Source organism: Vespa velutina, chromosome 22 (genome assembly GCF_912470025.1).
Source record: "Vespa velutina chromosome 22, iVesVel2.1, whole genome shotgun sequence".
Lineage (NCBI taxonomy): Eukaryota > Metazoa > Arthropoda > Insecta > Hymenoptera > Vespidae > Vespa > Vespa velutina.
In genome coordinates, this window is record NC_062209.1 from 3,786,794 (window position 1) to 3,799,135 (window position 12,342).

A 12,342-nucleotide genomic window follows, 5' to 3' on the forward strand; every position below is an offset into this window, starting at 1 on the left:
AATTTATTTTATCATCTATATTTTATACAAATGTTGTTACAGAAAACTGTACATTTAAAATAAATATGTACTTAACGTTATAAACCATAAATGTATAATGTTTGTATGAACTTTTTATCCTTGCTGAAGAGTTACATATATAGAGTATATATTCTAGCATTATATGTTATTAGGAGAAAAGGAAACTTTAAACCATTATTATTTAACATCTAATGTCCAATGATGAAAAAATTACCATGCCGGATAATTATGATAATTATTTATTAAAAAAAAAAAAAGAAAAGAAAAAAAAAAACCAGCATTTAATATAATGTTTACTACACGGATTACTAAGTTTTTTTAGAACAGAACCGCAATATTCATGTTAGTTATAAGGCATTATGGGTCACGTAATACACGATAAGGTTGCTCAAGGTGAGACTTGTCGTTCACCAATGTGTCTTATTCGTAACGCTTAAAGAAGCAATCTTCATATAATAAAACTCATGCTATCGAAAATACTTTTTCATTATTTATTTTATAATAATTTTCAATCGTACCATATTATTTTGAAATTTTCCTATGATTAGTATAATCAAAAATAAAATTAAAATATATAAAATCATTATTAATTTATATATATTTATTATTCGTATAGAATAAGATGAATTTGTGAATTGTATTATCGTAAAAGTATTATATCAGAGAATAAATTTCTGAATGTTATTTTGAATCTGATCTTTAAAAAGTAAAAGTGTATATACATAGCTATAGTATAGCCATCTGCATGGTTGTTCCAATGTGTTACAAAGCGACTAACATAACCTTAATTTATCACTATATTATTGCATCGAAAAAAGTTTACGATATTTCCTTAATAACTTTTTTTATAAGATGGTTGTGTGTAATCGTGAATGTATAGATAAAATTATAAAATATCTAGATGTTTCTCCAGACAAGTTATGCTCCTGTGAAGATAATGTAAGCCATGGTTATTTTATTTGGTGCGATCAATTAAAAAAGAAAGAAAGAACTTAGCAGGTATTCTAATTCATATATTTAATTTTGAATTTATTTGTAGGTAGTAAGTATTGGTCATCTACATGCAGACGAATCCGTTATGTATTTTACTACTTTTATACAAGCTTTGGTGAAGAATTCGAGATATCCTAACATACTTGGTGATGATAAAGAGACACAGGCTTTGACGCGTCAATGGTTAGAATATATAATAAATTGTGTTAATTATGCAGATACTCCTGCTCATGCAAAAAGAGTTTTAAAGGTAATATAGAAATGACCAAGTAATTATCAAGAAATATAACAAGTTAATAAATTATTCATTATCATTTAATTACAGGAATTAAATGCAGCATTGAGTGATCATACTTATTTAAGTGGTACAAAGCAAACCATTGCAGATATTGTACTTTATTATACCTTATATAAAATAATGGTAAAGAAAAAAGCGATAATTAAATATAAAATTGGTTCTGACCTCTTAGGAATCCTTAGTAAAGGCTGCGGATCAATGTAATCTTTCTATCCTCTTTTACTGTTGCAGAGTGAATTAAGTCACCAAGAGAAGGCACAATATGTCCATGTATCTAGATGGTTTGACAATGTACAACAAGATAAAAAAGTGAGGCAGACATTGGATTCAATCTCATTCAATTTGATGCATCTATTCTTATGAAGTAAATAAGTTATTTTGTATACTATTATTATATACAGTTGATATTCATGAAAAAATATATAATACAAACGAGGAAATACTTATTTTAAATTCGTGCAATTTAAAATAAATTGTTGTATATTTAATAATAACTTGTCAATAATATAAATATAAATTATAAGTATAAACTTATCAAAAAAATTAAGCATAGCATTTTTGTCAATCGAGTAGAAGGATCAGCTAAAAGATGGCGTTAGTACTTTAATTCTGTTGTCGATAACAAAAGTATGTTTGTTTGATCTGGATATTTTTTCGAGTAATAAGCATATTCATAGTATATAAATAATGTAGGAGTACAAACGAAATAGTTTAATGTAAGAATCAATCGTTGTGATAGAAATAAAAATGATAACGTCAATCAGCGTCATCTACCGAATTAAAATGTGATTAAAATCTTTGTTCAAGCTTGGTTCTCCTATGCGAAGATATTCATTACTTTACTCTTCGAGTTGGCGATCCATCTAGTCCTTGGACCAACATAGACATAGAAGTAGAGACTTTTTCTCGCGTTATGTGAAATGTCCGAGCGTAATTTGCGGTCGCAATTTTGCCCGTTGTTCCCAAAAAATGCGGAATTTTCACGATCGCCGCGTTTAATGCGTGCGCGTTCGACAAGGAAGCACATTGAAGTAACGTAAAAAGAATCGAATGAAATTATACGGCCTAATTTAGTGCTACTTTTCTCATAGATTTCGCTAAGGACGCATCGCTTTAAGACTTAAAAATCTGTACGCTTTTTAATATAACATCGAAATGGCTGATGATTCGAGTGTACGCGTTGCTGTACGGTAAGTTCAATCAATTTTAATGTAAAATCTTGCAAGGCTATGTGGCACAACTTTTTGCTTATAAATGTTCTCAAATATTCATCATTGCGTTCTACTAACACATACGTACTATATATGTATTAGATTGCAGTTCCAAGGATACTTTTTATCGATGTATCATTTTATATCTTATAAAAATATTCTTATAAATACGATATTATAGATTATGCTCTTAAGATCGGCACGTATGTACTTTTATTTATTTTACTTTTATTTAGATCTTTTTTTAATTAGAAAAATGACATATTTTCTTATAGCTTTTTTATTTTCTTTTTTTATTTTTTTTTCTCGACATGGAAGATTTCTTTTTAAAAAGAAATTATTTTCGCATAACGTTTGTGTACTTTAAATATCTTACCGATACTAACAGAATATTTACAAATAAATAATTCTTTCCTGCAACGCTTTCTTTTTTTTACATTTTATTAGATCCTGGATACCGATAAGAATATTACGAACAAAACTTTCTACGCATTCCTCTAATAAAGGCAGATAAATATTACGATGCAATACATCGTAATATTTATTTTTTTTCTTTTGTCAAATATAAAATAATAATAGAGGAGAAATTTTCTGCGGTACTTATTGCGCTATTTGCGTTAGCGTCCGCTGCAAATTGACGCGACATAATGCACGATATTGATTTGTCCTGTATGATGTTAGGAAGGAAGAATATACTTAATGAAAAACTTATCGATATTAACTAAATGCTATAATTGGCGGCGTATATTTTTGTTGATGTAATATATATTATTCGATTTGTATATCGTTGCTTATCCCATTCTTTGTTTACTTAAGAATTATCTTAGGCGTTGTCACCTTTTCTACGCATCGTCTAAATGTTAAATCGCTTGATCGCATAATATCTCCTTATAAGAAACAGGTGCGTAGGTTTTATTGCCGGCTGCATAACAAACGCTCAGGTATCTGGATTTCCGATGAATGGGCCACTCTCTTCTCTCCCCTCTCGCCTACCTCATACTTCGTACCTCGTAATATGCCGGGCTCATGCTAGCAGGTTTCTCTTCGTAATATATATATATATATATATATATATATATATATATAAATATATATATATATATATATATATATATGTATAACACACACATATTTACCTTGTATGCGTATCGTATATCTTCGTTACGAGAAAGCGCATCCTATTAACTTTTACCTCAGGACATAGATTTTTTTATATCTTGCGGATACAAATATCATATGCTATTAGTATCATAATAATGAAAAATGTTTTATTTAAAAAATTTTTTCTTTACACGCACGAATTGAATAATAATTCACTTCGTTAAAATAGATGATTCATATTTTTTAATTAATAAAAAATGTTAATTTTGTGATTAAATATTATTAATAAATTTTTGTTATTAATTTTAATTTTTAATAAAAATATATTCATAAATGTTATATTTATTACAGAATAAGGCCTCAAGTAGCTAGAGAAGTAATTGATATGTGCCGGATTTGTACTCAAGTACCTCCTGGAGAACCCCAGGTCTTTCTTGGACCAGATAAGGCCTTCACTTATGATTATGTTTTTGATACGGGAATTGGCCAAAGCATCATTTATGATACATGCGTCGCTCGTCTAGTAGAAGGTGCTTTGGATGGATACAATGCAACCGTTCTCGCTTATGGTCAAACTGGTTCTGGCAAAACATATACAATGGGCACTGGTTTTGATGTAGAAGTTGATGACAATATTATCGGCATAATTCCTAGAGCCATTAGGCACTTATTTAATGGTATAGCAGAGAAGCAAGAACGTGCTCGAGAACGTACACAAATGCCACCAGAATTTAAGGTTTAATTATTTTAATAAATATCAATATGTAGGACACAAATTATTTCCCTTATCTATTAGGGACTACTACTGATATTTAATTCTTTCAACAGGTTACAGCACAATTTTTAGAATTATATAATGAAGATTTAAAGGATTTATTAGAGCCAGGTGGTCCAAGAGGTGGCGCACGAATTCATGAAGATACAGCTGGGAATATACATTTGGCTGGTGTAGAACCAAGAATTGTAACTAGTCCAGAACAAGCATTAGAATATCTACGTTTAGGAGCATTATCACGTACAACTGGTTCCACGCAAATGAATACACAATCATCAAGATCACATGCAATATTTACATTATATGTGAAACAACAAAGATGCATTAGAGTTGAAGATCCAGATGCCGATGTGGATACAAGTGGTACTGAACCAGCTAATGAATTTGAAACTTTAACTGCAAAATTTCATTTTGTTGACTTGGCTGGTTCAGAACGGTTAAAAAGAACAGGTGCTACTGGGGACAGAGCAAAAGAAGGCATATCTATAAATTGTGGATTGGTATGGTTAACAATATCTATCATATAAGTAATCCGTATTATAACTTCAATTATACAAAATATTATTATACGAATCTTTATAGTTGGCTTTAGGAAATGTAATTTCTGCACTTGGAGATAAAGCAAAGAAAGCGTTACATGTACCGTACAGAGATTCAAAATTAACTAGATTATTGCAAGATTCTTTGGGAGGTAATAACAAATATACAATGAATAAATGAACACCCAGAATACATTCGGTGATAAAATTTAATGTTTGCAGGCAATAGTCAAACTGTTATGATAGCTTGTGTTTCACCAAGTGATAGAGATTTTATGGAAACTTTAAGTACTTTAAAATATGCAAATAGAGCAAGGAATATAAAGAACAAAGTTACTATTAATCAGGATAAGAGTTCTAGAACAATTGCTTCTCTTAGAAGAGAAATACAACAGCTTCAATTAGAATTAATGGAATATAGACAAGGTATCTATCTATATACACACGCTTTGTATAGGCAATTAAATATTTATCGTACTTGTAATTTTTCTTTCCTTTTTTTTTTTTCTCTTTTTTTTTTTCCAGGAAAAAGGGTTGTTGGTGAAGATGGTATGAATGATGCATGGCATGAAAATCAAATGCTAAACAGTGAACTACAAAGTCTTCGAACAAGAGTAAAAGCACTTTCTGAAACAGTTGAGGCATTGACTGCTAAAAATGTACTCTTATTAGCGGAGAAAGCGGCAGGGCAGTGGGTATCTGCATCGGGTGGAAGTGGTGAACAGGTAACTAGCTTGGTGCAAGGATATGTTCAGGAAATAGAAGAATTACGAGCTCGTTTGTTGGAAGCAGAGGCTATGTATCATCAATTAAAGAAGAGACAGATGCAGGTGTGTTATTATATCATACATAATTATATATATATATATATATTTATATAATTATACCCTTAATTATTTATAACTGAATATTGCTTGAAGGTGAATGCTGCAAATCCGTATGGAGATAGTTCGTATATCTTACAAAGTGACTCTTCGTCAGTTTTAATCGATGCTAAAAAAGAATTGCAAAAAGAAGTAGAAGCATTGGCTGCTTTAAAAGAGCAACAGATGCAAAGTGTTAATACTACAAATAAAGCTGTGGATGAAACAGAAATTGATGACACTGAAAACGGACAAGATTCTATTAGTGAGGATGATTCAGATGATGACTCAGATCGTAAAGGTATGTTTATTCATGTTTTATACTGTAATTGATTGAACAATGTTGTATATTAATTTTATGATGGCTGTCCCAGAGGAAGATGAAGAAGAAGAAGCTATGGGCCGTGAATTAGAAGCTTTAACGTCGGACATCGATGTTAAGCAGCGTTTAATTCAAGAATTAGAGCTTTCTCAAAGACGACTACAAACAATGAAGCAACATTATGAGGACAAACTTGCTCAATTGCAAGCGCGTATCAAAGATACACAAGAAGAAAGAGATAAAGTATTATCTTCCTTGCAACAGCAGCCAGCACCACCCACTGAGAAAGTTAAAAAATTAAGAGACGAATATGAAAAAAAATTATCTGCTATGCAGAAAGAAATGCGGCTTCTTCAATCAGCAAAAAAAGAACACGCGAGATTACTTAAAAATCAATCACAGAATGAGAATAGATTACGTGGACTGCGAAATGAATTAGCAGAAATGAAGAGAGCTAAAGTAAAGCTATTAAATAAAATGAGAGAAGAAGCTCAAAGACATAAAGAAAATGAATTGAAACGTAATAGAGAAATTGCTCAGTTACGCAAAGAAAGTCGAAGAAATGCAAATATGATTAGATCTTTAGAAGCTGATAAAAGAATGAAGGAGGTAGTACTTCGACGTAAACAAGAGGAGGTATCGGCACTAAGAAAGAGAGATAGAGGACTTAGTCAAAAAGTAGCTGGTAGAACACCTTCCAAACCTATTAATCCAAAAGCATTGAAACAGCGATGGCAAACCTTTGAAAGAACTATTACTAAGCAAGCATTGGCAAAGCAAGCTGCAGCTGAAACAGAACGAGAAATGGAAAGATTATTGCAAGAACGAGATGAATTAGGTAGAGATTTGGATAGATTACAAAAACAGAGAAACATTATGACAACTACGAGAGGAGATACTACTGATATTGACGAGGAAATCGACAATTTTAAAAGTAAAATAAGCTATTTGCAGGTAATTGTGAACATACTTCTTTAACTTTTCTTTCTTTAACTTTTAAATAATATTAATCAATTATTGCTAATAATCAAGATAATTTTTATAGGATAGTATAGCCGAATGTCAAAGAGATATGGTAGAAATGGGAGATGGTGAAGCAGAGAGTGAACCTGGTGTTGAAGCATTAATTTCTACTATTCGTACCGTAGACGAAGCCCAATATTTATTACAAAGAATGTTGGCATTTACATTGGAACAAAGTTGCGTAGCTGCACAAAAACAACTTGAAGTAAGGGATATGGAATCACGGTTAAATCAAGTGGCACAAGAAAGTGACGTGCAGCATCAATTACTTGAACATGTATTGCGCGACCGAGATCTTTTGTCTCTCACAAATAATCATAATACATCGACATATAGCCCTCCTAGCTCAAGAAGTTCCTCCCCAGATAAGTAAGCAAAAAAGTACTTGTATTATTACGGAACAAATAATTTTCTATATATAGCTGCATCTGCTTTACTTTCTTATAAGAAAGTAAAAAGTTGTTTTAAAATCATCTTATAGTACAACAAGCTGTAGTTAAATCTGTCTCTGCCAGTCAACGTGCAAATTTGTTGTATAAATTAACTTGAGAAATATTCAGAGCATGTTTAGTTCTTTTTATTTTTTTTATTTTTATATTATGTCTATATATTCTATGTATAGCAGTGAAAGTTATCAAATTATAAATATGGAAGAAAAACAGCGAAACAATAAAGTGAGGCGAAGAACAACTCAACCTCAAGAGCTTCTCTATGGAGTGCATGCTAGCCCAGAAAGTTTAAAAGTAGAAGATCAAAATCAAAACCACAATCATCCGCTCACAAGGGTACCCAGTGCACCTGGTAGCCTAAAGTAGGTTTAGCTTTTAGAAAAAAAAAGTGCTTTGTTATTAACCATTAATATTTAAATCATCTTGCGGATTATTTATATTCTTGCATATTATTTTTAACGATATATTGTGCAAATTCAAATATATCATATCTTGTAAATTTTACAGGGGATTAGTACTTACTAGAAGTCAACATAATACAGGTGTTACTGGTGGATCACCGACTTTGAGTCGTCGCGATAGTACGTCACCTCGACCACTGCGACGACCACTTCATCCTGGAGGAGGTTCTATGTGAGTGATAATTCTGCAGTACATCTTTGTTCTTGTATTTCTTATATATCTTTGTCTCGATGCTCTGTTATATGCACGGTGAGCTTCCTGAAATGAATTTACAATATTTCAATAAATGGGTGCCTTTCACAAAAGTATAACAAAATGGATTATAAAGACAAATATAGGGAAAAAATTAAAAACCAAATGAAATTAGAATGCATTTTGGTGAAAGAGAAAGAAAAGAAAAAAAAGAAAAAAAAGAAAAAAAAAAGAAAGAAAAAAAAAAAAAAAAGAAAAGAGAAATTCCGACAACGAAATACGAGATCGTGTCCGGTATTTAGAAAAGAATAATATTGCCTAATACGCAAAAAATATTTGCAAATATTAATAAATATGCGATTTATATCTGTGGAAATAAAGAGGAAAATAAAAGTCAAAAACGAACAAACAAGCTTATTTTAATACTGCAAAGTTTATTTTACTTTCACAGATATAAATTTATATTAAATTCTAAAGCAACTTCATGTAAGATGAATTTAAATTACTTTCTGATTGTCATAAGTTAATATACATACAGGTAATGTTACTAACATGTGTATCATATAGAAAGAAGATTATGTATTATAAAATATTCTATATTTTATATTCTATTTGTTAAAGAACACTGCTAATATTTGGTATTATAAGTATTATAGTTATAAACTAAAACATGTTGTTACCTTTTTTTATATAACTTTATTAATATGTGACATTCATTTTGTGCTTTGCATCACATTATGAAATAAAATGATTAGTAATTGTTTACATGTACAAAATATAAAATTTGATAAGAAAAAATTTCAATTTGTATAGATTTAAGATTTACTTTTGTATCGTTCAGAATTAATAAATAATTGCACAAAGAATCCTTCCATAATACTGTGCAGTGACAATGTTTATATAAAGTCCTCCTTTATACATTATAATGCCTTTATATAAATATTCTATATCCAATTTTTCATATCATATAATCGTATATGCTTTCGCTTTTCTTTTAACTCTAAATTGCTAAAACAACATACAACTGATATAAAATATTAATATTTGATATGTTATCGCATATGACACTGTCATTAACTATACTGATATATGTCAAATTAATTCGCGTCTTATTTTCATTAAACAGTTGAACAAGTCATATGTTTCAAACTTATACATAGATATAATCTTTAATCAATTATATTGGTTTATAATTATAGTACTTACTATGCACACGCATGCATTGTGTTTTAATAAAATGAAGGCATGACTATTAACTGGGATTATAGCTGATTACTACCAGCTAACTAACATGCTAACATAATAAACACCTCAATTAGGGAACAGGTAGCGCATACGGATATTTCTTCACCGCCTGGTTCACCAACGACATACCGACGTTTTAATAGTCGCGAAGAAAATGTCTTCTCCAGACTTACTGCAAGTAGGCAACCAATGTCTGTAGATCCACAGCCTATGAAAGGAATAATTTCCCAATATCAGGGAAAGGTATTTAAATTAATTGAATGAACGTTATCATTAATCATATAAATATTATTCGATATTTATTATATATTTTAGGCTCAACCTCGAGCAATTCTGCAATGTTCTCATATAGCAGAAGGACATAGTAAAGCCGTTTTAACTATTTATGCAACTACGGATTTGCTTTTTAGTGGATCGAAAGGTGAACATATGTGTGGTGATATTTTACAATTTATTTCAATTGAACATTATATTATATTAATTATAATTGAATAATTGTATGTGGATTATTTATAAATTTTAGATCGCACTGTGAAAGTATGGGACTTGAGGACCGGAATTGAAAATTTAACACTTAGCGGTCACCCAAATAATGTTGTTGCAGTTAAATATTCTGCATTGCATCATTTATTATTTAGTGTCTCTGCAGCTTATGTCAAAGTATGGGATTTGCGAGCTGGTAATAGTTGCATAAAAACTCTTTTCTCGTCAGGCCAAGCACAAAGCGGCCCAATTGCTTTATCGACTCCATCTAGAACACTACAAGTACCTGTGGGTGAAACAACGATCAATGATCTTGTATTAAGTTTAAATGAACGAGAATTGTACACTGCATCTAGTGATAAAGTTAGAATATGGGATATTCGTAAATTGACATATAATGGTAAATTAAGTACACCTCATACAGCAGCTGTCATGTGCTTGGCTGTTGCCGATGATGGTAGAGTAATAGCAGGCAGTAAAGATCATTTGATTTCTCTTGTCGAACCTAATACTTCTGGTCAGTCAGTAAGTTTAGCGCCGCCACATTATGATGGAGTTCAATGTTTAGCTACAAGTGACAGTACTCTATTTTCTGGTAACTCCAATTATTGTTTATTATTATCTTATATTAATTAACGTTATTGTCTTATATTAATAACATATCCAATTGAAAATTATAATTTTATAGGTTCAAGAGATATGTGTATTAAAAGATGGGATTTAAGTAGAATGGAATTAGTCCAATCATTAAATAATGCACACAAAGATTGGATCCTAGGATTGTGTATAATAAACGATGGTACTATCATGGTGTCAGGGTGTCGTGGTGGTGTTTTAAAAGCATGGTCTGTTCCGAAAGATCAAACAGGAGAATGTACTTCTATTGGGGAGGTTCGAGCACATGGATCTGCAATTAATGCTGTCACAACAAATCAACAACACATTTTTACTGCTAGCAAGTGAGTTCATTCATATATATTTGCATTTATTTTCTTTTCATTGCTGCACCCTAAGCACCGATCACATTTTATAAATATTCTGCACCGTTGAATATAAAGGCAAATGCAATCAGGCATTTAAATTACTCGCAGATAAATAATTTTACAAAAAAAAAAAAAAAAAATGTGCTTAGGTTCAGCTCATTTAATAATATCTTGAGTGAAATAACAACTTGGATGTTGATTGCAGCTCTGGAGAGGTGAAGCTGTGGCGTATTCCTGATTCCTCTTTAACTATGTCTATTTCCACAGTTTCTCTTTAACTTATTTTATTTATGTGCTGCTTGTTATTATGTTTTCTTTATTTCTTATTGATATGGTAATACACACATTTATTTTATGGCATTTAAAATGTTTCCATGATTACCATAAAAACTATTGCATTAATTTGAATGGTGTCTTATATTTTTTTTATTTTTCTTACTTATTTATTTAGTAGTACCTGCTAATAATTTGTCTTTGGCTTTTTTTTATGCATACATATACACATACACATATGCACGCACTTAATTTTTAAATATCATCGATGATATTAAAAAATTCCTAAATAAATTGTATATTTAACGTTTGCTTTATGTAACTTTAAATAGAAAACAACAAAAAACACGTATATATTTATAACTCGATTACGCAGTAAATGTGCTATGATAGTTCTATATTAAAATGTATTAATCTTAATATTTATTCAAATATTGTATATTCAAAATATACATTGGAAATAAGCATTGTTTTTGCACATCATTAATATTAAAAAGAACACTTCCAAGTTGATGATAATTCACCCAAGTCTTCGTAAATTCGTTGTGTGTAATGGTTTATTGTCTCTAAAACATTTATTATGCCTAATGTGGAAATGGAAATTTAATTTGATTTTTATTACTTTGCTTCTATGTGGTACTTTGCATGGTTACCGTGTCAACGCAAAGTGATGGAACTGTGAGATTGTGGAGCTACTATAAGAGAGATGCAAGAACTTTCCAAAGAAGCAATTCACTAAAAAGTTAACACTTTAATATAATCAGTTATATTTATTTTATATTGTAGGCAACTTTAATCTAATTTATTATTATATAGCAATATATAATTATAGCAATCACAAGCAACTAAGACACAATTAAAATAATACAGTTCACATAAGAAAGAAATGTGCTTTTTTATTGTTGTTCAGTAATGCTGCTTTTATTTTATATATTTACCGTTCGCATAAATTTTTAGACATTTTTAAATCTATTAAAAAAAATTTTTAAACGTATTCTACTCATCAAATAGAATTTTATAATTTATTACTACATGGATTTATTTTGGAGAAAAAGTATGACCTAAAATCTTTGCTATTCGTATAGTTCATTCTGCCAAATGCTACAAAA

The 12,342-nt window shown here is 30.3% G+C and overlaps 2 protein-coding genes across 5 annotated transcripts; both read left to right on the plus strand.

Moving 5' to 3' along the window:
• Positions 1-90: 90 nt before the first annotated feature.
• On the plus strand, positions 91-1,752 carry LOC124956523 (eukaryotic translation elongation factor 1 epsilon-1). The gene is made up of 4 exons (XM_047512466.1): positions 91-960; positions 1,061-1,264; positions 1,340-1,435; positions 1,544-1,752. Exons 1-4 carry the CDS (start codon positions 874-876, stop codon positions 1,673-1,675), a joined length of 519 nt encoding a protein of 172 aa, XP_047368422.1. The 5' UTR covers positions 91-873; the 3' UTR covers positions 1,676-1,752.
• Positions 1,753-2,169: 417 nt separating this feature from the next.
• LOC124956505 (kinesin-like protein KIF21A) lies at positions 2,170-12,342 on the plus strand. 4 transcript variants are annotated; one of them, XM_047512400.1, is made up of 17 exons: positions 2,172-2,343; positions 2,404-2,502; positions 3,976-4,360; positions 4,453-4,899; positions 4,982-5,090; positions 5,161-5,364; positions 5,464-5,768; positions 5,859-6,102; positions 6,176-7,077; positions 7,169-7,515; positions 7,769-7,957; positions 8,103-8,228; positions 9,569-9,737; positions 9,810-9,915; positions 10,018-10,572; positions 10,666-10,936; positions 11,902-12,342. In XM_047512400.1, the coding sequence occupies exons 2-17, from the start codon at positions 2,468-2,470 to the stop codon at positions 11,978-11,980; spliced, it is 4,473 nt and encodes a 1,490-aa protein (XP_047368356.1). In that variant the 5' UTR covers positions 2,172-2,343; positions 2,404-2,467; the 3' UTR covers positions 11,981-12,342. The 4 variants fall into 4 exon arrangements, with proteins under 4 accessions (XP_047368359.1, XP_047368357.1, XP_047368356.1 ...); XM_047512401.1 differs by having other exon boundaries at positions 2,171-2,502; positions 7,772-7,957; XM_047512402.1 differs by lacking the exon at positions 11,902-12,342 and adding an exon at positions 11,166-11,895 and having other exon boundaries at positions 2,172-2,502.